At 51.4% G+C, this 24,850-nt stretch overlaps 1 protein-coding gene across 1 annotated transcript; it reads right to left on the bottom strand.

Annotated features, from left to right (window-relative positions):
- gal3st3 (galactose-3-O-sulfotransferase 3) lies at positions 1 to 24,044 on the bottom strand. Its single transcript, XM_041182092.1, has 3 exons — positions 23,939 to 24,044; positions 7,981 to 8,113; positions 1 to 1,906 (listed from the first exon to the last, which is right to left on the bottom strand). The coding sequence occupies exons 1-3, from the start codon at positions 24,042 to 24,044 to the stop codon at positions 793 to 795; spliced, it is 1,353 nt and encodes a 450-aa protein (XP_041038026.1). The 3' UTR covers positions 1 to 792.
- Positions 24,045 to 24,850: the final 806 nt, after the last annotated feature.

The following is a 24,850-nucleotide window of genomic DNA, read 5'->3' as shown; positions in this document are numbered from 1 at the left end:
GACAGGGTGAGGAAGTGTGGAGCTTCGAGGGGGTGAGGAGTTAGGTAGTAGGTGTCGGGGGGTGGGGGGGGTTAGTGGTTGAGGGTGTTGAGCAAGTTGAGGGGTAGGACACTGTTGCTGGTGAAGTGGAAGGGTCGAAGGTTAAAGTGCATCAGTGATCCCATTGTTCAAGTTGAATTTATTTAACATTCAGTCCAGCTCAGGGAGGGAATCTCCAGGGGAAAGAGCATTAACTCTGCACAAATACTGCTCCCCCGGTTTGTGCTGGTTAATTACCGAATTATTATTTACCCGGTAATTAATTCCCAGTTAACAAACTGACCATGAACTACTTCAGTGGATTAATTCATTCTTTGTCAGTGGATTAACTGATGACGAGTTGCCTAGCGTTTGACTAATTGATTAACAACTGATCAATTACCTAGTTATCAAGCGGCTGCTTCTTTGAATAATTATGGATCCTTTCACTAATCGATTGGTAATCAGCCTGATAACTCGCGGATTAATTATCAGTGATTAATATTCAGATAGTTAACTACTGAGTCAGACAACTGAGTTAGTCATTGCTGATTGATAACCAATAAGTTCATTATTGGATTAACCAATGGATTAATTTTCGGATGGTTCACTAATAGATTAATCATCGATCGTTGAGTAATGTTTTGGTTATTGGTCAGTTAGTTAATGGATTAATTACGGATTGGTTAACAGAATTGTTAACGGTCAGTCGGTCAGGGGTGGGTTAGTCTGGTCACCTGCTCGATGGGTCACGTTTTGGAGTGCGTGCGGGTCTCAGTCTCCCTCCCAGTTGGGCCTGTTCCTCCTCTGTAGCGGGGCCCTCATGGCTGCCTTCGTGAGGAGCCGGCGGGAGTAGGAGACCTCGGGGGTGATGAGGCGTAGGCAAGAGGCCGCCAGGGAGGGGGGCAGGGAGAGGTTGCTGGGCAGCTCGTAGCCCAGGATGCTGACGCCGCCGCTGGGCTGCCAAGGCCGGAGCTCCTTATCCTGGATCTGGGAGGCCTGGAGGGCGGGTGGAGGCCCAGGACCGGTCACCCCGAAGCAGTCGCGGGCCAGCCGGCCGTTGGCTTGGCGCAAGAGGCCCAGCTCCCGCCGGAGCCACGCGGGGCCCAGGGCCCGCAGCTTGGCCCACAGGCTGGCGTTGAAGTGCTGGTAGAGCTGGGCGTCCAGCCGGTTCCACCTGCGGGCCTGGTCGGGCAGCTCGCCGGTCAGCTGGGTCCGAGAGGCCTTGCTGCGGGCGTTGAGCCTCAGGTAGGTGACGTCCTCCAGGTCCCAGGACAGCAGCCGGCGGAGGAGGACCAGGGACTCGTCGAAGTGCTCGGCCACCATGACCAGGGAGAAGACGGACTCCAGGCCCAGGATGAAGTCCCGCAGGTAGGCCCGGTCGCCGGGGTCGCGGTTGGGGTCGCCGCCCAGGTCGAAGAGCAGCGGGTTGCGGGCGAACATGGCGAAGCGCTCCTCGGGGCGGTAGTAGGCGGCGGGCTGGCTCAGGAAGGCCTCGATGGAACGGTTGGGGGCGCTGCGGAAGGAGACGGAGTGCTGCCCGTAGTAGGAGAAGAGGGACTCGAACATGGAGGCCGGCTCCCGCACGATGGTGACGAAGGTGGCGTCGGGGGGCACCAGGCCCCGCAGCTCGGACAGGCCCAGCCGCAGGTGCGAGGCCACGATGCGGGGGGGCCTGGTCAGCGGGTGCACGAACAGGCGGCTGAAGGGCCGGGGGTAGCAGAACTGGTGGTTCTGGTGGCTGCACACCCCCCCCGGCAGGGCCACTGCCAGGTCGTGACGCTCGGCGAAGCGGAACAGGATGTTCTGCACGGTGCTGCCCGCTGTCTTGTGGGTCTTCAGGAAGACCACGGCTGTCTGCTTCCGGCGGGGGAGGGGCTGCGGGGGGCTGGGGGGGGGTGGGGTGGGGGTGGGGTGGGGGTGGGAGGGGGAAGAAGTGATGATAGGAGAGGAGGGGGAGGGGGAGGGGGAGAGAGTGAGAGAAACAAAGAGAAGAAAGAGCGTTAATCGAGCTGTTGGTCACAGTTGGTACCTGTCAGAGTGGGAGCCGCAAAGACAACCCACGAAGGGGGCGATACATCTCTCACAGCGATTTCACACAACTCCACACGGGCTATAATTTAGCAGCAAGTCAGCCAGTGACAGCGGGAGGTGCTCTGGAGCCGCTCCATCGACTGTCAAACTCTCAGCGCCAGAAACCTCCGTGAAACAGACCACCAACATTCACTGGACAAAAGCCCCATCTTCAGGCAAGACTGGCACATAACATGTCTCAGCACGGGGTTAGATACAGAGCAAAGTTCCCTCTACACCGTCCCCATCAAACACTCCCAGGACAGGTACAGCACGGGGTTAGATACAGAGTAAAGCTCACACTACACTGTCCCCATCAAACACTCCCAGGACAGGTACAGCACGGGGTTAGATACAGAGTAAATCTCCCTCTACACTGTCCCCATCAAACACTCCCAGGACAGGTACAGCACGGGGTTAGATACAGAGTAAAGCTCCCTCTACACTGTCCCCATCAAACACTCCCAGGACAGGTACAGCACGGGGTTAGATACAGAGTAAAGCTCCCTCTACACTGTCCCCATCAAACACTCCCAGGACAGGTACAGCACGGGGTTAGATACAGAGTAAAGCTCCCTCTACACTGTCCCCATCAAACACTCCCAGGACAGGTACAGCACGGGGTTAGATACAGAGTAAATCTCCCTCTACACCGTCCCCATCAAACACTCCCAGGACAGGTACAGCACGGGGTTAGATACAGAGTAAAGCTCCCTCTACACTGTCCCCATCAAACACTCCCAGGACAGGTACAGCACGGGGTTAGATACAGAGTAAATCTCCCTCTACACCGTCCCCATCAAACACTCCCAGGACAGGTACAGCACGGGGTTAGATACAGAGTAAAGCTCCCTCTACACTGTCCCCATCAAACACTCCCAGGACAGATACAGCACGGGGTTAGATACAGAGTAAAGCTCCCTCTACACCGTCCCCATCAAACACTCCCAGGGCAGGTACAGCACGGGGTTAGATACAGAGTAAAGCTCCCTCTACACTGTCCCCATCAAACACTCCCAGGACAGGTACAGCACGGGGTTAGATACAGAGTAAAGCTCCCTCTACACCGTCCCCATCAAACACTCCCAGGACAGGTACAGCACGGGGTTAGATACAGAGTAAATCTCCCTCTACACCGTCCCCATCAAACACTCCCAGGACAGGTACAGCACGGGGTTAGATACAGAGTAAAGCTCCCTCTACACCGTCCCCATCAAACACTCCCAGGACAGGTACAGCACGGGGTTAGATACAGAGTAAATCTCCCTCTACACCGTCCCCATCAAACACTCCCAGGACAGGTACAGCACGGGGTTAGATACAGAGTAAAGCGCCCTCTACACTGTCCCCATCAAACACTCCCAGGACAGGTACAGCACGGGGTTAGATACAGAGTAAAGCTCCCTCTACACCGTCCCCATCAAACACTCCCAGGACAGGTACAGCACGGGGTTAGATACAGAGTAAATCTCCCTCTACACTGTCCCCATCAAACACTCCCAGGACAGGTACAGCACGGGGTTAGATACAGAGTAAAGCTCCCTCTACACTGTCCCCATCAAACACTCCCAGGACAGGTACAGCACGGGGTTAGATACAGAGTAAAGCTTCCTCTACACTGTCCCCATCAAACACTCCCAGGACAGGTACAGCACGGGGTTAGATACAGAGTAAAGCTCCCTCTACACTGTCTCCATCAAACACTCCCAGGACAGGTACAGCACGGGGTTAGATACAGAGTAAAGCTCTCTCTACACTGTCCCCATCAAACACTCCCAGGACAGGTACAGCACGGGGTTAGATACAGAGTAAAGCTCCCTCTACACTGTCCCCATCAAACACTCCCAGGACAGGTACAGCACGGGGTTAGATACAGAGTAAAGCTTCCTCTACACTGTCCCCATCAAACACTCCCAGGACAGGTACAGCACGGGGTTAGATACAGAGTAAAGCTCCCTCTACACTGTCCCCATCAAACACTCCCAGGACAGGTACAGCACGGGGTTAGATACAGAGTAAAGCTCCCTCTACACCGTCCCCATCAAACACTCCCAGGACAGGTACAGCACGGGGTTAGATACAGAGTAAAGCTCCCTCTACACCGTCCCCATCAAACACTCCCAGGACAGGTACAGCACGGGGTTAGATACAGAGTAAAGCTCTCTCTACACTGTCCCCATCAAACACTCCCAGGACAGGTACAGCACGGGGTTAGATACAGAGTAAATCTCCCTCTACACTGTCCCCATCAAACACTCCCAGGACAGGGACAGCACGGGGTTAGATACAGAGTAAAGCTCACTCTACACTGTCGCCATCAAACACTCCCAGGACAGGTACAGCACGGGGTTAGATACAGAGTAAATCTCCCTCTACACCGTCCCCATCAAACACTCCCAGGACAGGTACAGCACGGGGTTAGATACAGAGTAAAGCTCCCTCTACACCGTCCCCATCAAACACTCCCAGGACAGGTACAGCACGGGGTTAGGTACAGAGTAAAGCTCACTCTACACTGTCCCCATCAAACACTCCCAGGACAGGTACAGCACGGGGTTAGGTACAGAGTAAATCTCCCTCTACACTGTCCCCATCAAACACTCCCAGGACAGGTACAGCACGGGGTTAGATACAGAGTAAAGCTCCCTCTACACTGTCCCCATCAAACACTCCCAGGACAGGTACAGCACGGGGTTAGATACAGAGTAAATCTCCCTCTACACTGTCCCCATCAAACACTCCCAGGACAGGTACAGCACGGGGTTAGATACAGAGTAAATGTCCCTCTACACTGTCCCCATCAAACACTCCCAGGACAGGTACAGCACGGGGTTAGATACAGAGTAAATGTCCCTCTACACTGTCCCCATCAAACACTCCCAGGACAGGTACAGCACGGGGTTAGATACAGAGTAAACCCTCTACACCGTCCCCATCAAACACTCCCAGGACAGGTACAGCACGGGGTTAGATACAGAGTAAAGCTCCCTCTACACTGTCCCCATCAAACACTCCCAGGACAGGTACAGCACGGGGTTAGATACAGAGTAAACCCTCTACACTGTCCCCATCAAACACTCCCAGGACAGGTACAGCACGGGGTTAGATACAGAGTAAAGCTTCCTCTACACTGTCCCCATCAAACACTCCCAGGACAGGTACAGCACGGGGTTAGATACAGAGTAAAGCTCTCTCTACACTGTCCCCATCAAACACTCCCAGGACAGGTACAGCACGGGGTTAGATACAGAGTAAAGCTCCCTCTACACTGTCCCCATCAAACACTCCCAGGACAGGTACAGCACGGGGTTAGATACAGAGTAAATCTCCCTCTACACTGTCCCCATCAAACACTCCCAGGACAGGTACAGCACGGGGTTAGATACAGAGTAAAACCTCCCTCTACACTGTCCCCATCAAACACTCCCAGGACAGGTACAGCACGGGGTTAGATACAGGGTAAAGCTCCCTCTACACTGTCCCCATCAAACACTCCCAGGACAGGTACAGCACGGGGTTAGATACAGAGTAAAGCTCCCTCTACACCGTCCCCATCAAACACTCCCAGGACAGGTACAGCACGGGGTTAGATACAGAGTAAAGCTCCCTCTACACCGTCCCCATCAAACACTCCCAGGACAGGTACAGCACGGGGTTAGATACAGAGTAAAGCTCCCTCTACACCGTCCCCATCAAACACTCCCAGGACAGGTACAGCACGGGGTTAGATACAGAGTAAAACTCCCTTTACACTGTCCCCATCAAACAGTCCCAGGACAGGTACAGCACGGGGTTAGATACAGAGTAAATCTCCCTCTACACTGTCCCCATCAAACACTCCCAGGACAGGGACAGCACGGGGTTAGATACAGAGTAAATCTCCCTCTACACTGTCCCCATCAAACACTCCCAGGACAGGTACAGCACGGGGTTACATACAGAGTAAAGCTCCCCCTACACCGTCCCCATCAAACACTCCCAGGACAGGTACAGCACGGGGTTAGATACAGAGTAAAGCTCCCTCTACACTGTCCCCATCAAACACTCCCAGGACAGGTACAGCACGGGGTTAGATACAGAGTAAAACTCCCTCTACACTGTCCCCATCAAACACTCCCAGGACAGGGACAGCACGGGGTTAGATACAGAGTAAAGCTCCCTCTACACTGTCCCCATCAAACACACCCAGGACAGGTACAGCACGGGGTTAGATACAGAGTAAAGCTCCCTCTACACTGTCCCCATCAAACACTCCCAGGACAGGTACAGCACGGGGTTAGACACAGAGTAAAGCTTCCTCTACACTGTCCCCATCAAACACTCCCAGGACAGGTACAGCACGGGGTTAGATACAGAGTAAATCTCCCTCTACACACCGTCCCCATCAAACACTCCCAGGACAGGTACAGCACGGGGTTAGATACAGAGTAAAGCTCCCTCTATGCTAAAACTCCGAGTGTGGGATACGGAGACCGGGACTGTGCGCGGTAACTCCGAGTGTGGGATACGGAGACCGGGACTGTGCGCGGTAACTCCAGGTGTAGGATACGGAGACCGGGACTGTGCGCGGTAACTCCGAGTGTGGGATACGGAGACCGGGACTGTGCACGGTAACTCCGTGTGTGGGATAGAGAGACAGGACTGTGCACGGTAAATCTGAGTGTGGGATAGAGAGACCGGGACTGTACGCAGTAACTCCGAGTGTGGGATACGGAGACCAGGACTGTGCACGGTAACTCCGAGTGTGGGATACGGAGACCGGGACTGTGCGCGGTAACTCCGAGTGTGGAATACGGAGACCGGGACTGTGCGCGGTAACTCCGAGTGTGGGATAGAGAGACAGGGACTGTGCACGGTAACTCCGAGTGTGGGATAGAGAGACAGGGACTGTGCACGGTAAATCCGAGTGTGGGATAGAGAGACCGGGACTGTGCACGGTAACTCCAAGTGTGGGATACGGAGAGCCGGACTGTGCACGGTAACTCCGAGTGTGGGATAGAGAGACCGGGACTGTGCGGGGTAACTCCGAGTGTGGGATAGAGAGACCGGGACTGTGCGCGGTAACTCCGAGTGTGGGATAGAGAGACCGGGACTGTGCGGGGTAAGTCCGAGTGTGGGATACGGAGACCGGGACTGTGCGCGGTAACTCCGAGTGTGGGATACGGAGACCGGGACTGTGCACGGTAACTCCGAGTGTGGGATAGAGAGACAGGGACTGTGCGTGGTAACTCCGAGTGGGGGATACGGAGACCGGGACTGTGGGCGGTATCTCCGAGTGTGGGATAGAGAGACCGGGACTGTGCACGGTAACTCCGAGTGTGGGATAGAGAGACCGGGACTGTGCGCGGTAACTCCGAGTGTGGGATAGAGAGACCGGGACTGTGCGCGGTTACTCCGAGTGTGGGATAGAGAGACCGGGACTGTGCGCGGTAACTCCGAGTGTGGGATAGAGAGACCGGGACTGTGCGCGGTTACTCCAAGTGTGGGATAGAGAGACCGGGACTGTGCACGGTAACTCCAAGTGTGGGATATGGTGACCGGGACTGTGCACGGTAACTCCGAGTGTGGGATACGGAGACCGGGACTGTGCACGGTAACACCGAGTGTGCTCTAATCGAGGTCTGGGACAAGTTTAACGTAACTTCCCTGTTTTTCAATTCTATCCCTCTAGAGTCAACCCCCAGTCCTTGCTTTATTATGAAGGGTTATGGGGGACAGACACACAGGGAGAGCTGCATATTTCAATGGGAGTGTTGGGGTGTGTGTGTTGGGGGTTGGGAAGATAGGGTGGATGGGGAGAGAAAGTGGGAGGGGAGGGTTGTGGCGAGGTGAGTGTGGTGGATGGGAGGTAAGGGGAGGGGAGGTTAGTGCTGGGGGGTGTGTCTATACCTGACAGTGCTGTAATGGCTCCTGTGATGGCTCTCCCAGTTGAAGTGATAGCTGTGGAGCAGAAAGATGCTCAAACTAGTCACAGCCGTCAGTCCCACAAACACTTTCTTGGTCGACATTCTCCAGGCCGGTCCTGCAGGAGAGAATCAGACGGGGGTGAGTGTGTATGAGTGTGTCCCTCTCTCCAGGGAACAGTCTGACTGTGAATTTACACACTTCACATTCAGCCCTACAACAAACCCATGGTCAACCTCAAGTTCTGTCGAAGGGTCATGAGGACTCGAAACGTCAACTCTTTTCTTCTCCGCAGATGCTGCCAGACCTGCTGAGTTTTTCTAGTTCTAATTCTGTTTTTGTTTTGAATTTCCAGCATCCGCAGTTTTTTTGTTTTTATCACATAAAATAACTCCCATCTCTCCAGCTCCTGTCGCCCCCTTGGGACATCCCAGAGCCTTTCACAGACATTTTTTTTGAAGTGTGGTCCCTGTTGGAATGTAGGAAACTCAGCAGCCAATTTATGCACAGCAAGATCCCACAAACAGCAAAGTGATAATGACCCAGATCGTCTGTTTTTAATGATATTGGTTGAAACCTTCAGCTGCCTGGGGCCCGAAACTCTGGAATTCCCTCCCTAAACCTCTCCCCCTCTCTCTCTCTCTGTGTCTCTCTCTGTCTCCCTGTCTCTCTCTCTCTCTCTCTCTGTGTCTCTCTCTGTCTCCCTGTCTCTCTCTCTCTCTCTCCCTCTCTCTCTGTCTCCCTCCCTCTCTCTCTGTCTCCCTCCCTCTCTCTTTGTGTCTCTCTCTGTCTCCCTGTCTCTCTCTCTGTCTCCCTGTCTCCCTCCCTCTCTCTCTCTCTCTCTGTGTCTCTCTCTGTCTCCCTGTCTCTCTCTCTCTCCCTCTCTCTGTGTCTCTCTCTGTCTCCCTGCCTCTCTCTCTCTCCCTCTCTCTGTGTCTCTCTCTGTCTCCCTGTCTCTCTCTCTCTCTCCCTCTCTCTGTGTCTCTCTCTGTCTCCCTGTCTCTCTCTCTCCCTCTCTCTGTGTCTCTCTCTGTCTCCCTGTCTCTCTCTCGCTCTCTCCTCCTTTAAGGCGTTCCTTAAAAGCCACCTCTTTGACCGAGCTTTTCCTCACTGTCGCTAATATCTCCGTATCTAGCTCGGTGTCCAATTCTGTCTGACTGACATGCCTGTGAAGCACCTTGGGGATGTTTTACTGAGTTAAAGGTGCTAGATAAATGCAAGGAGTTGACATTGTTGGGCAAGGCATTGCAATGATGCCTCCCAAAGTCAAAATGCCTATCTAGCCCTGGGTGTAGTGACTCACTGTATGAGAAGGCTCAGTGTCGAAGGGGAAGTGGGAGTGAGTGGGACAGAGTGAGTGAATGTGATGAAGCAAAAGGTACTGAGTGTGTGTAGATTCTCAGTTTAAAACATCATCAACTTATCACAACTCTCACCATAATTAAATAGACCAGGCTTTAACACAGCAGGTTAGTACCGCTCTCTCTCTCTCTTCCTGCTAATTCATTTTCTAATTTGTCTAAACTCAGTCCAACAAGAAACCAGAACTTCAATGATTCATTCAGCAGATTGACGTCCATCAATCCTGCTCCTGTATCTGGGGAGGTCTCGCTAACCACCTCTCTCCCTCCCTCTCACACTCCTGTACCTGGGGAGGTCTCTCTAACCCTCTCTCTCTCACACTCCTGTACCTGGGGAGGTCTCTCTAACCCCTCTCTCTCTCACACTCCTGTACCTGGGGAGGTCTCTCTAACCCTCTCTCTCTCACACTTCTGTATCTGGGGAGGTCTCTCTAACCCCTCTCTCTCTCACACTCCCGTATCTGGGGAGGTCTCTCTAACCCTCTCTCTCTCACACTCCTGTATCTGGGGAGGTCTCTCTAACCCCTCTCTCACTCACACTCCCGTATCTGGGGAGGTCTCTCTAACCCTCTCTCTCTCTCACACTCCTGTATCTGGGGAGGTCTCTCTAACCCTCTCTCTCTCTCACACTCCTGTATCTGGGGAGGTCTCTCTAACCTTCTCTCTCACACACACTCCTGTATCTGGGGAGGTCTCTCTAACCCTCTCTCTCACACTCCTGTATCTGGGGATGTCTCTCTAATGCCCTCCTCTCTCACACTCCTGTATCTGGGGAGGTCTCTCTAACCCCCTCTCTCTCACACTCCTGTATCTGGGGAGGTCTCTCTAACCCTCTCTCTCACACACACTCCTGTACCTGGGGAGGTCTCTCTAACCCTCTCTCTCACACTCCTGTACCTGGGGAGGTCTCTCTAACCCTCTCTCTCACTCTCCTGTATCTGGGGATGTCTCTCTAATGCCCTCCTCTCTCACACTCCTGTATCTGGGGAGGTCTCTCTAACCCCCTCTCTCTCACACTCCTGTATCTGGGGAGGTCACTCTAACCCTCCTCTCTCACACTCCTGTATCTGGGGAGGTCTCTCTAACTCGCTCTCTCACACTCCTGTACCTGGGGAGGTCTCTCTAACCCTCTCTCTCATACTCCTGTATCTGGGGAGGTCTCTCTAACCCACTCTCTCACATTCCTGTACCTGGGGAGGTCTCTCTAACCCTCTCTCTCTCACACTCCTGTATCTGGGGAGGTCTCTCTAACCCTCTCCCTCTCTCACACTCCTGTATCTGGGGAGGTCTCTCTAACCCTCTCCCTCTCTCTCACTCCTGTATCTGGGGAGGTCTCTCTAACCCTCTCTCCCCCTCTCTCATACTCCTGTATCTGGGGAGGTCTCTCTAACCCTCCCTCTCTCTCACACTCCTGTATCTGGGGAGGTCTCTCTAACCCTCTCTCTCTCTCACACTCCTGTACCTGGGGAGGTCTCTCTAACCCTCTCTCTCTCTCACAGTCCTGTATCTGGGGAAGTCCCTCTAACCCTCTCTCTCACACACTCCTGTATCTGGGGAGGTCTCTCTAACCCTCTCTCCCCCTCTCTCTCACTCCTGTATCTGGGGAGGTCTCTCTAACCCTCTCTCCCCCTCTCTCACACTCCTGTATCTGGGGAGGTCTCTCTAACCCCCTCTCTCTCTCACACTCCTGTATCTGGGGAGGTCTCTCTAACCCCCTCTCCCGCTCTCTCACACTCCTGTATCTGGGGAGATCTCTCTAACCCCCTCTCTCTCTCACACTCCTGTATCTGGGAAGGTCTCTCTAACCCCCTCTCTCTCTCACACTCCTGTATCTGGGGAGGTCTCTCTAACCCCCTCTCTCTCTCACACTCCTGTATCTGGGGAGGTCTCTCTACCCCTCTCTCTCGCTCACACTCCTGTACCTGGGGAGGTCTCTCTAACACCCCCTCCCTCCATAAGACCTTAAAACGTAGGAGCAGAAGTAGGCTATTCGGCCCATCAAGTCTGCTCCACCATTCAATGAGATCATGGCTGATCTGATCATCCTCAACTCCACTTTCCTGCCTTTTCCCCATAACCCTTGATTCCCTTACTGATTAAAAATCTGTCTATCTCAGCCTTGAATATACTCAATGACCCAGCCTCTACAGCCCTCTGCGGTTAAGAATTCTACAGATTGACTACCCTCTGAGAGAAGAAATCCCTCCTCATCTCTGTTTTAAATGGGTGACCCCTTACTCTGAGATTATGCCCTCTGGTCCTAGACTCTCCCACAAGGTGAAACAACCTCTCAGCATCTACCCTGTCAAGCACCCTAAGAATCTTATATGTTTCATTAAGATCACCTCTCATTCTTCTAAACTCCAATGAGTACAGACCCAACCTACTCAACCTCTCCTCATAAGAAAATCCCTCCATACCCGGGATCAACCTAGTGAACCTTCTCTGGACTGCCTCCAATGCCAGTATATCTTTCATTAGATAAGGGGATCCAGAACAGTTCACAATATTCTAGGTGTGGTCTAACAAGTGCCTTGTATAGTTTTAGCAAGACTTCCCTAATTTTATACTTCATTCCCTTTGAAATAAAGGCCAACATTCCATTTGCCTTCCCTATTACCTGCGGAACTTGTAGGTTAGCTTTTTGTGATTCATGCACGAGGACCCCCAAATCCCTCTGTGCTGCAGCTTTCTTCAGTCTTTCTCCATGTAAAGAATATTCAGCTCCTCTATTCTTCCTGCCAAAGTGCAGAACCTCACATTTTCCCACATTATATTCCATCTGCCAAGTTTTTGCCCATTCACTTAACCTGTCTATGTCCCTCTGTAGACTCTTTGTGTCACCCTCACCACTTGCCTTCCCACCTATTTTTGTGTCACTCGCAAACTTTGGTGATAGGACATTCATTTCCCTCATCCAAGTCATTAATATATATTGTAAATAATTGAGGCCTCAGCACTAATCCCTGTGGCACCCACTAGTTACAGGTTGCTATCCCGAAAATGCCCCCTTATCCCAACTCTCTGTCTTCTATTAGTTAGCCAATCCTCTATCCGTGCTAATATACTACCCCAACACCATGGGCTCTTATCTTATTAAGTAGCCCTACGTGCGGTACCTTATTGAATGCCTTTTGGAAATGCAAATATATTACATCTACTGGTTCCCCTTTATCTATCCTGCTTGTTACCTCCTCAAAGAATTCTAATTAATTTGTCAAACATGATTTCCCCTTCATGAAGCCTTGCTGACTCTGCTTGATTAGATTATGTATTTCTAAATGCCACACTCCTGTATCTGGAGAGGTCTCTCTAACCCCCTCTCTCTCACATTCCTGTACCTGGGGAGGTCTCTCTAACCCTCTCTCTCTCACACTCCTGTATCTGGGGAGGTCTCTCTAACCCCCCCTCTCTCACACTCTTGTATCTGGGGAGGTCTCTCTAACCCCCCCTCTCTCACACTCCTGTATCTGGGGAGGTCTCTCTAACCCCCTCTCTCTCTCGCACGCCTGTATCTGGAAAGGTGTCTCTAACCCCCCCTCTCTCTCACTCCTGTATCTGGGGACATTCCTTGCACTATTCAGTAGAAACATAGGAACATGGGAGCAGGAGTAGGCCATTCAGCCCCTTGAGCCTTTTCTACTATTTCACTGGGTCATGGCTGATCATCTACTTCAACACCATTTTCCCTGCACTATCCCCGTATTCCTCGATGTTTTTAATATGGAGAAATCTATTGATCTCAGTCTTGAACATACTCAGTGACTGATCCTCCACAGCCTCTGGGGTAGAGAATTCCAAAGATTCACCACCCTCTGAGTGAAGAAATTCCTCCTCATCTCAGTCCTAAATGACCTGCCCCTTTCTCTGAGACTGTGTCCCCTGATTCCAGACACCTGCAGTCAGGGGACAACACCCTCCCTGCATCCACCCTGTCGAACCCAGTCAGAATTTTCGACGTTTCAATGAGGTCACCTCTCATTCTTTGAAATTCTAGAGAATACTGGCCCAGTCTCCTCAATCTCTCCCCACAGGACAATCTGTAGTAATTATAGTTTTGATAAACATAGGACTGTAGCTTTAAGAATAATCCTGTGTCATAAGATCACATGATCATTGCTAACCATGAGTTAGCAGTGCGGGGAACCTCTCATAGAGACTTCTTTCATTATGGAGTTGAGGTACACATGTAACTGCTGTTGCTTTCTTGTAAATAAAGTTACATGTTTCCACCAAGAAAATCAACTCCATAGCATGTCTCTCAATCCAAGGGATTAGTCCGGTGAACCTGTGTTGCCCTCCCTCAATGGCAAGTATATCCTTTCTTAGATAAGGAGACCAAAACTGTACACAGCTCCAGGTGTGCTCTCACCGAGGCTCTATACACTGCAGTAAGACATCTTTACTCCTGGACTCAAACCCCCTGGTGATCTAGGCCCAACATACCATTCACCTTCCTAATCGCCGGCTGTACCTGCCTGTTAGCTTTCAGTGACTCATGAGCAAGGTCACCCAGGTCCCTTCCCAATCTCTCACCATTGAAGAAATACTCTACATTTCTGGTTTCCCTACCAAAGTGGATAACTTCACATTTTTCCACATTATATTCCATCTGTCATGTTCTCACCCACTCACTTAACCTGTCCAAGTTCCCTTGAAGCCTCCTCACAATTCACATTCCCACCTAGTTATGTGTCATCGATAAACTTGGAAATATTACATTCAATCCCCACATCCAAATCATTTTTTTAGATTGTGAACAGCTGTAGCCCAGCACTGATCCTTGCGGTACCCCACTAGTTACAGCCTGCCATCCTGAGAACGACCTGTTTATTCCTTCTCTCTGTTTTCTGTCTTTAACCAATTCTCAGTTCATGCCAATGTATTGCCCCCAATCCCATGTGCTCTACCTTTATTTACTAACCTCCTGTGTGGGACTTTATCAAAAGCTTTCTGAAAATCCAAATACACCACATCCACTGGTTCCCCCTTATCTATTCTGCTACTTACATCCCCAAAAAACTCCAACAGGTTTGTTAAACAGGATTTCCCTTTTATAAGTTCGCTTTGACCCTGCCCAGTCTCACCATTATTTTCTCAGTGTCCAATTATCACATCCTTTCTAATAGATTCCAACATTTTCCCTATTACTGATGGCAGGCTAACAGGTCTGTAGTTTCTTTTTTTCCCTCTCCCTCATTTCTTAAAAGGAGGGAGGAAACATAAGAAAAATGCTACAGTATTTATATGGCTGGTCCAGTTCAGTTTCTGGTCAATGGTAACCCCCAAGATGTTGATAGTGGGGGATTCAGCGATGTTAATGCCTTTGAACATCAAGGGGTGATGGTTGATTCTCTCTTGTTGGAGATGGTCATAACCTGACACTTGTGTGGTGTGAATGATACTTGCCACTTGTCAGCCCAAGCCTGGATATTGTCCAGGTCTTGCTGCATTTGGACATGGACTGCTTCAGTATCTGAAGAGTCGTGAATGGTGCTGAACATTGTGCAGTGATCAGCGAACATCCCCACTTCTGACCTTATGAAGGAAGGAAGGTCATTGATGAAGCAGCTGAAGATGGTTGGGCCGAGGACACTAACCTGAGGAACTCCTGCAGTGATGTCCTGGAGCTGAGATGACTGACCTCCAACAACCACAACCATCTTCCTTTGTGCTGGGTGTGACCCCAACCAGCGGAGAGTTTTCCCCCTGGTTCCCATTGACTCCAGTTTTGCTGGGGCTCCTTGATGCCACACTCGGTCAAATGCTGCCTCGATGTCAAGGGCAGTCACTCTCACCTCACCTCGGGAGTTCAGCTCTGCTGTCCATGTTTGAACCAAGGCTGTAATGAGGTCAGGAGCTGAGTGGCCCTGGTGGAACCCAAACTGGGTGTCAGTGAGCAGGTTATTGCTAAGCAAGTGCCGCTTGATAACACTGTTGATGACCCCTTCCATGACTTTACTGATGATGGAGAGTAGACTGATGGGGCGGTAATTGACCGGGTTGGATCTGTCCTGCTTTTTGTGTACAGGACATACCTGGGCAATTTTCCACGTAGCTGGGTAGATGCCAGTGTTGTAGCTGTACTGGAACAGCTTGGCTAGGGGCGCAGCAAGTTCTGGAGCACAAGTCTTCAGTACTGTTGCTGGAATATTATCGGGACCCAGAGCCTTTGCAGTATCCAGTGCCTTCAGCCATTCCTTGATATCACGTGGAGTGAATTGAATTGGCTGAAGACTGGCATCTGTGATGCTGGGGACCTCTGGAGGAGGCCAAGATGGATCATCCACTCAGCACTTCTGGCTGAAGATTGTAGCAAATGCTTCAGCCTTATCTTTCACACTGATGTGCTGGGCTCCCCCATCATTGAGGATGGGGATATTTGTGGAGCCACCTCCTCCAGTGAGTTGTTTAATTGTCCACCACCATTCACAACTGGATGTGGCAGGACTGCCGAGCTGGTTGGAGTCACACCCAGCACAAAGGAAGATGGTTGTGGATGTTGGAGGTCAGTCATCTCAGCTCCAGGACATCACTGCAGGAGTTCCTCAGGTTAGTGTCCTCGGCCCAACCATCTTCAGCTGCTTCATCAATGACCTTCCTTCCATCATAAGGTCAGAAGTGGGGATGTTCGCTGATGACTGCACAATGTTCAGCACCATTCACGACTCCTCAGATACTGAAGCAGTCCATGTCCAAATGCAGCAAGACCTGGACAATATCCAGGCTTGGGCTGACAAGTGGCAAGTAACATTCACGCCATGGTTGTGGGATCGCTTAGCTCTGTCTCTCACTTGCTGTTTATGCTGTTTAGCACGCTGCTGCTTGTCTAGTCTGTGGGACAACTCTGCCAATTTTGGTATAAGCCCCTGGTGTTAGTAAGTGTCGACAGAGGTGGGTGTGCTATTGTTGCTTCTGGTGCCTAGGTCAATGCCAGGTGGTCCATTCAGTTTCATTCCTTTTTGACTTTTCTGTGTCAGTTTGATACAACTGAGACCATTTCAGACGGGCAGAGTCACCCACATTGTTGTGGGTCTGGAGTCACTTGTAGGCCAGACTGGGTAAGGAGGGCAGATTTCCCTCCCTAAAGGTCATGCATGACCCAGATGGGCTTTTACAACAATCGATGATAGTTTCACGGTCACCATTACTGAGACTAGTTTTCAATTCCAGATTTATGAATAGAATTTAAATTCCACCAGCTGCTGTGGTGGGATTTGAACCCGTGTCCTTGAGTATTACTCTAGGTCTCTAGGTTACTAGCCCAGTGACAATACTACACTACCGTCATGCCAAATGCTGTAACATTGATGATGCCTTCCCAGTCCTGTACCATTTCCACACCTCGGTGCCTGAACTGGCTGAACTTGGAGTCCACCAATGACACATCCCCACAGGCAACCTCCCCAGAACCTGGAACAGGAGATATCAGCCCAGTCAGGTTCCCTCTACTCTGTATTCAAAGGGGACGGAGAGGAGAGAGTGAGACGGAGAGGCTTTTTTCACTCAGCAATCAGTCCGACAACCTATTTACGCTCGTGGGGAGTTAACCAGTTAATTAAATCAGCCCCAAACCCACAGTGAAAGGGGGTGAATGGAGGAGGAAGCAGATGAAATTGCTCTGTTTGAATGCTGTGTGATATCTGCACCAGTTTTAGTGCCCAGGGTTGAGAATGCAAGCTCGCTGATATTGTTACAGATATCGCCCACATTAAAGACAGAATCATCACTTAACCCCCAAAACTCAGCGCCCTCCCCCCGAATCACAAATCTCACCAGGTTGTCCTGGAGCTATTCTTTCTAACTGTTTCAAACACTCGGGTGCAATGCAATTGGCATGAAACTGGTAGGATGCCAGGCTGATCAAATGTGAGACAACGGCACTGATGTGAAATGAACAATGTGCTGTGGTTAAAACATGTGGGCCGACCAGGCACAAAGATGAAACACCATGAAACTATCATCGAGTGGAATCCACACTGTCACCAAGGCAGAATTGGCTGGATTCAATGTAACTGGCATAGAATTAATAGGACTCCATCCCATTCTCTCAGTTCCTTCGCCTCCGTCTCATCTGTTCCGATGATGCTACCTTCAAAAACAGTTCCTCTGACATGTCCTCCTTCTTCCTTAACCGAGGTTTTCCACCCACGGTCGTTGACAGGGCCCTCAACCGTGTCCGGCCCATCTCCCGCGCATCCGCCCTCACGCCTTCTCCTCCCTCCCAGAAACATGACAGGGTCCCCTTTGTCCTCACTTATCACCAGCCTCCGCATTCAAAGGATCATCCTCCGCGATTTCCGCCAACTCCAGCATGATGCCACCACCAAACACATCTTCCCTTCACCCCACCCCCAGCGGCGTTCCGCAGGGATTGTTCCCTCCGGGACACCCTGGTCCACTCCTCCATCACCCCCTACTCCTCAACCCCCTCCTATGGCACCTCCCAATGCCCACGCAAAAGATGTAACACCTTCCCCTTCACTTCCTCTCTCCTCACTGTCCAAGGGCCCAAACATTCCTTTCAAGTGAAGCAGCATTTCACTTGCATTTCCCCCAACTTAGTCTACTGCATTCGTTGCTCCCAATGCGGTCTCCTCTACATTGGAGAGACCAAACGTAAACTGGGCGACCGCTTTGCAGAACACCTGCGGTCTGTCCGCAAGAATGACCCAAACCTCCCTGTCGCTTGCTATTTTAACACTCCACGCTGCTCTCTTGCACACATGTCTGTCCTTGGCTTGCTGCATTGTTCCAGTGAAGCCCAACGCAAACTGGAGGAACAACACCTCATCTTCCGACTAGGCACTTTACAGCCTTCCGGACTGAATATTGAATTCAACAACTTTAGGTCGTGAGCTCCCTCCTCCATCCCCACCCCCTTTCTGTTTCCCCCTTCCTTTTGTTTTTTCCAATAAATTTTATAGATTTTTCTTTTCCCACCTATTTCCATTATTTTTAAATATTTTTAAATCTTTTATGCTCCCACCATCCCCACTAGAGCTACACCTTGAGTGCCCTACCATCCATTCTTAATTGGCACATTCGTTTAGATAATATCACCAACTTTAACACCTCTGTGTTCTTTTGTTCTGTTGTTTGTGACATCTTTTGATGATCTGCTTCTATCACTGCTTGCTTGTCTCTACAACCACACCAACCCCCTCCACTTCTCTCTCTATCCCCCCACCCAAACCTACCCACCCCCCCCCCGCACCCCCCCCCACTCCCCCGCCCCCACACACACCTTAAACCAGCTTATATTTCACCCCTTTCTTGGATTCACTCAAGTTCTGTTGAAGGGTCATGAGGACTTGAAACGTCAACTCTTTTCTTCTCCGCCGATGCTGCCAGACCTGCTGAGTTTTTCCAGGTAATTCTGTTTTTGTTTTGGATTTCCAGCATTCACAGTTTTTTTGTTTTAATCTATAGAATTAATCAGATTGTTTTAATTCATTCACGGGATGTGGGCGTCGCTGGCTGGGCCCAGCATTTATTGCCCATCCCTAACTGCCCCTTATGAAGGTGGGGGTGAGCTGCCTTCTTGAGCCGCTGCAGTCCGTGTGGTGTAGGTACACCCACCGTGCTGTTAGGGACGGAGTTCCAGGATTTTGACCCAGCGACAGTGAGGGGGACGATTAATGAGATGAAATGTAATTAACCTGAGACGAACCAAATACAATGAAAACATTACACAACTGACTGAATAAAATTAAATAGCACAGAATGTATGAGATAGAATGTAATGAATGAGAAATTGACTATAACCCTCCATGGCCTTCCACTCCCTATCTCTGTAACCTCCTCCAGCCCTTACAAACCTCCCTATCTCTGTAACCTCCTCCAGCCCCTACAACCCTCCCTATCTCTGTAACCTCCTCCAGCCCCTCCAACCCTCCCTATCTCTGTAAACTCCTCCAGCCCCTACACCCGTCCCTATCTCTGTAACCTCCTCCACACCCAACAACACTCCCTATCTCTGTAACCTCCTCCAGCCCTACAACCCTCCCTATCTCTGTAACCTCCTCCAGACCCTACAACTCTCCCTATGTCTGTAAACTCCACCAGCCCCTACAATACTCCCTAACTCTGTAACCTCCTCCAGCCCCTCCAACCCTCCCTATCTCTGTAAACTCCTCCAGCCCCAACACCCCTCCCTAACTCTGTAACCTCCTCCAGCCCCTACAACACTCCCTAATTCTGAAACCTCCTCAAGCCCCTACAACCCACCCTATCTCTGTAACCTCCTGCAGCCCCTACCCGCCTCCCTATCTCTGTAACCTCCGCCAGCCCCTACAACCCTCCCTATCTATGTAACCTCCTCCAGCCCCTACAAACCTCCCTATCGCTGTAACCTCCTCCAGCCCCTACAACCATCCCTATCTCTGTAACCTCCTCCAGCCCCTACAACCCTAGCTATCTCTGTAACCTCCTCCAGCCCCTACACCCCTCCCCATCTCTGTAAGCTCCTCCAGCCCCTACATACCTCCCTATCTCTGTAAACTCCTCCAGCCCCTACAACCCTCCCTATCTCTGTAACCTCCTCCAGCACCTACAACCCTCCCTATCTCTGTAACCTCCTCCAGCCCCTACATCAATCCCTATCTCTGTAAACTCCTCCAGCCCCGACACCTCTCCCTATCTCTGTAACCTCCTCCAGCACCTACACCCCTCCCTAGCTCTGTAACCTCCTTCAGCCCCTACAACCGTCCCCATCTCTATAACCTCCTTCAGCCCCTACACCCCTCCCTATCTCTGTAATCTCCTCCAGCCCGTATAACCCTAGCTATTTCTGTAAACTCCTCCAGCCCCTACAACCCTCCCTATCTCTGTAACCTCCTCCAGCCCCAACAACTCTCCCTATCTCTGTAATCTCCTCCAGCCCCAACACCCCTCCCTAACTCTGTAACCTCCTCCAGACCCTACAACCCTCCCTAATTCTGTAACCTCCTCAAGCCCCTACAACCCACCCTATCTCTGTAACCTCCTGCAGCCCCTACCCGCCTCCCTATCTCTGTAACCTCCGCCAGCCCCTACAACCCTCCCTATCTATGTAACCTCCTCCAGCCCCTACAAACCTCCCTATCGCTGTAACCTCCTCCAGCCCCTACAACCATCCCTATCTCTGTAACCCCCTCCAGCCCCTACAACCCTAGCTATCTCTGTAACCTCCTCCAGCCCCTACAACCCTCCCTATCTCTGTAACCTCCTCCAGCCCCTACAACCCTAGCTATCTCTGTAACCTCCTCCAGCCCCTACAACCCTCCCTATCTCTGTAACCTCCTCCAGCCCCGAAACCCCTCCCTATCTCTGTAACCTCCTCCAGCCCCTACAACCCTCCCTATCGCTGTAACCTCCTCCAGCCCCTACACCTCTCCCTATCTCCGTAAGCTCCTCCAGCCCCTACATACCTCCCTATCTCTGTAAACTCCTCCAGCCCCTACAACCCTCCCTATCTCTGTAACCTCCTCCAGCACCTACAACCCTCCCTATCTCTGTAACCTCCTCCAGCCCCTACAACCCTCCCTATCTCTGTAACCTCCTCCAACCCCTACAACCCTCCCTATCTCTGTAACCTCCTCCAGCCCCTACAACCCTCCCTATCTCTGTAACCTCCTCCAGCCTCTACAACCCTCCTAATCTCTGTAACATCCTCCAGCCCCTACAACCCTCCCGAACGCTGTAAACTCCTCCAGCCCCTACACCGCTCCCTATCTCCGTAACCTCCTCCAGCCCCTACACCACTCCCTATCTCTGTAACCTCCTCCAGCCGCTACAACCCTCCCAATCTCTGTAACGTCCTCCAGCACCTACAACCCTCCCTATCTCTTTAACCTCCTTCAGCACCAACAACCCTCCCTATCCCTGTAATCTCCTCCAGCCCTTAAAACCCTCCCTATCTCTGTAACCTCCTCCAGCCCCTACAACACGCCTTTCCCTGTAACCTCCTCCAGCCCCTACAACCCTCCCTATCTCTGTAATCTCCTCCAGCCCGAACAACCCTCCCTATCTCTGTAACCTCCTCCAGCCCCGAAACCCCTCCCTATCTCTGTAACCTCCACCAGCCGCTACAACCCTCCCTATCTCTGTAACCTCCTCCAGCCCCTTCAACCCTCCCTATCTATGTAACCTCCTCCAGCTCCAACAACTCTCCCTATCTCTGTAACCTCCTCCAGCCCCTACAACCCTCCCTATCTTTGTAACCTCCTCGAGCCACTACACCCCTCCCTATCTCTGTAACCTCCTCCAGCCCCTACAACCCTCCCTATCTATGTAACCACCTCCAGCCCTACAAACCTCCATATCTCTGTAACCTCCTCCAGCACCTACAACCCTCCCTATCTCGGTAACCTCCTCCAGCCCCTACAACCCTCCCTATCTCTGTAACCTCCTCCAGCCCCTACAACCCTCCCTATCTCTGTAACCTCCTCCAGCCTCTACAACCCTCCTAATCTCTGTAACCTCCTCCAGCCCCTACAAGCCTCCCTATCTCTGTAACCTCCTCCAGCCTCTACAACCCTCCCTATCTCTGTAACCTCCTCCAGCCCCTACAACCCTCCCTATCTCTGTAACCTCCTCCAGCCCCTACAACCCTCCCTATCTCTGTAACCTCCTCCAGCCTCTACAACCCTCCTAATCTCCATAACCTCCTCCATCCCCTACAACCCTCCCTATCTCTGTAACGTTCTCCAGCCCCTACAACCCTCCCTATCTCGGTAACCTCCTCCAGCCCCTACAACCCTCCCTATCTCTGTAACCTCCTCCAGCCCCTACAACCCTCCCTATCTCTGTAACCTCCTCCAGCCTCTACAACCCTCCTAATCTCTGTAACCTCCTCCAGTCCCTACAAGCCTCCCTATCTCTGTAACCTCCTCCAGCCTCTACAACCCTCCCTATCTCTGTAACCTCCTCCAGCCCCTATAACCCTCCCTATCTCGGTGACCTCCTCCAGCCCCTCCAACCCTCCCAATCTCCATAACCTCCTCCATCCCCTACAACCCTCCCTATCTCTGTAACGTTCTCCAGCCCCTACACCCCTCCCTATCTCTGTAACCTCCTCCAGCCCCTACAACCCTCCCTATCTCTGTAACCTCCTCCAGCCCCTACAACCCTCCCTATCTGTGTAACCTCCTCCAGCCCCTACAACCCTCCCTATCTCTGTAAACCTCCTCCAGCCCATACACCCCTCCCTATCTCTGTAACCTCCTCCAATTCCGGCCTCTTGACCATCCCCCGATTCCCCATCGCTCCACCATTGGCGGCCGTGCCTTCAGCTGCCCTGGGGTCCTGAGCTCTGGAATTCCCTCCCTAACCCTCTCCACCCCTCTCTCTCTCTCTCTCTCTCTTTCCCTCTCTCTCTCCTCCTTTCAGATGCTGCTTAAATCCAACCTCTGTGACTGAGCTTTTGCTCCCCTCTCCCTAATATCTCCGCATGTGCCTGGGGGTCAGGTTCTGTCTGATTGATGCTCTTGTTTAGCACCTTGAGGGGTTTCGTTGTCTTGAAGGCGCTATAGAAGTTATTGTTGTAAAGTTCTCTCTTTTTCGACCCTGGGCATTTCTCTGTGGACGGAGGTTTTTTTGGGGAAGGTGGTATTTATTATCTCATCGGCTGCAGTGGCCGCTGGTGGCTGGTCAGGTCTACCTGTGACAGGCAGAATCTCCCAGAGCGGGGAGCCCATGGAGGCGTCGTCACTGCTGGGATCTGTTGTTGGATTTATCCGTCTCCTTTCCTCTTTCCTGCAACACTCCTCCTGCAGAGGCACCACGATCTAGGGCCGGTGCTCGGTGTGACATCCTCAAGGGAGCCCTTGAACCGTATGTTCGGGGCGGGGTGGGGGGGTGGGTGCTCTGTTCCTTTTACCTCCCCTGGGTCAGCTCCCCGTACAGCACAGTGTTGTTGCAACATAACTTACGTGAAATTGACTAGATAATAATTAAATGTCACACAATTGACCAAAATACAATGTAAATATCATAAAATTGACGAGACACGGTGCATCTAGTCAATGTTGCATTCATTACCGTGAAGCTGCTACACAATTGACTGGACACAATGTAACTAGCATGAAATTGACCGGTTGGAAGCGCAAAATCGACCAGTTATAATGTAACTGACGTGAAATCGACTCGATACAACGTAACTAGCCTGAAATCGGCGAGTTGGGAGCACGAAATGGACTAGGTACAACGTAACTAGCATGGAACTGACGGGAAACAATGTAACTAGCACAAAATCGACTAGTTACCATGTAACTAACCTGAAATCGATTAGATACAATGTAACTAGCACTGGGATCGGCTGGATACAATGTGTATCTGGCATGAAATTGACTAGATACAGAATAACGAATGTGAAATCGACTAGATACAATGACACGGCGACCTCATTGACTGGATACAATGTAACTAGCTTTGAATTAATGAGATACAATGTAATTAACATGAAATCGACCAGATGCACTGTAACTACTCAGGAATTGGAGAGGTAACAGGCAGAGCAGAAACTGAGAGGGGGTGGGTGGTAATTCATGAAAGACCATTCGGATCTGAATCTACAGTAAACAGAAATCCCACATACTCACTAGCTGCTGTCTTGGCTGCAGCTTCTGCCAGAGCCGCTGACGTCGAGTTCATCTTGGTCGATTTTTTTGCCCGTTCGCACTGTGGCAAACGGAAGGTTTGCACCATTTTCTGATCTCCACCACCCACCCCCCTTTTCTCTTTCTCTCCTGTTTACCCCGCTCTCCTCTACATCTGAATCACCGTGCACAGAGAGAGAGAGGGGGGGGGGGTTCTCACACGTCCTCCTTATTTCTAAGATGCTGCAATTGCAGTAATAATTGCTCTCCCTGTCGAAATGCATTAAATTCGAACCATGTTGTTATCCAGTTGCCTTGTCGGTGGTAGAGGGAGCCTTGCCTTCGCTTCCCTCCCTCTGCACAGATGCAGCGATATATTCCGTTGCAAAGGAGAGGGGGGAGATGGGGGAAACTACCCTGAACCCGTTTCTCATTCGGTCAAAGGGTCAGTTCAGACTCGTCCGCAGAATTACTAAATCCTGCTCTCTTCAAGACGTCTTATTATAAACTGGACTGATCCCCACCTCACAGGACCTTCTGTTGAGGTAAGTCACGTATTAGTATGAACAGCCCTTCTCACGTTGTCCCACTGCCGACTACCTTTTAAATAAGCTTTTTTAGATATTAAAAAAAAAATGTTGTGTCCATGGCCACCTTCCGCCTCCATTCCCCACCTCCGCGTCCCAATATAGTTCTGATGCTAACATATACATGTTTTCTATGTAAACATGTCACGCAGAGCCACCCACTGGTCACAAGATGCCATTGCAGCCGGCTGCAGAGGAATTTCCATTGTAAATGGGGGCAAGGGTGTCAGAGAGGGAAAAGCTTACATTTATACAGAGCCTTTCACGGTTCTTGCAGTGCATCTTGTAGATGGCACGCACTGCTGCCACTGTGTGTGGAAGGTGGAGG

The sequence above is a fragment of the Carcharodon carcharias genome (assembly GCF_017639515.1).
Source record: "Carcharodon carcharias isolate sCarCar2 chromosome 37 unlocalized genomic scaffold, sCarCar2.pri SUPER_37_unloc_5, whole genome shotgun sequence".
In the NCBI taxonomy this organism is placed as follows: domain Eukaryota; kingdom Metazoa; phylum Chordata; class Chondrichthyes; order Lamniformes; family Lamnidae; genus Carcharodon; species Carcharodon carcharias.
Note: the sequence above shows the minus strand (reverse complement) of the source record. Positions and strands in the feature narration are given on the sequence as shown.

What these genes read in the sequence shown, in the direction of transcription:
- gal3st3 (XM_041182092.1), bottom strand. Translation starts at nt 24,044, where the DNA reads ATGGTGCAAACCTTCCGTTTGCCACAGTGCGAACGGGCAAAAAAATCG. An exon ending in TGCAGCCAAGACAGCAGCTA is followed by an intron (nt 8,114 to 23,938) that starts GTGAGTATGTGG and finishes TCTCTCCTGCAG; the next exon opens with GACCGGCCTGGAGAATGTCG. An exon ending in AGCCATTACAGCACTGTCAG is followed by an intron (nt 1,907 to 7,980) that starts GTATAGACACAC and finishes ACCCCCCCCCAG; the next exon opens with CCCCCCGCAGCCCCTCCCCC.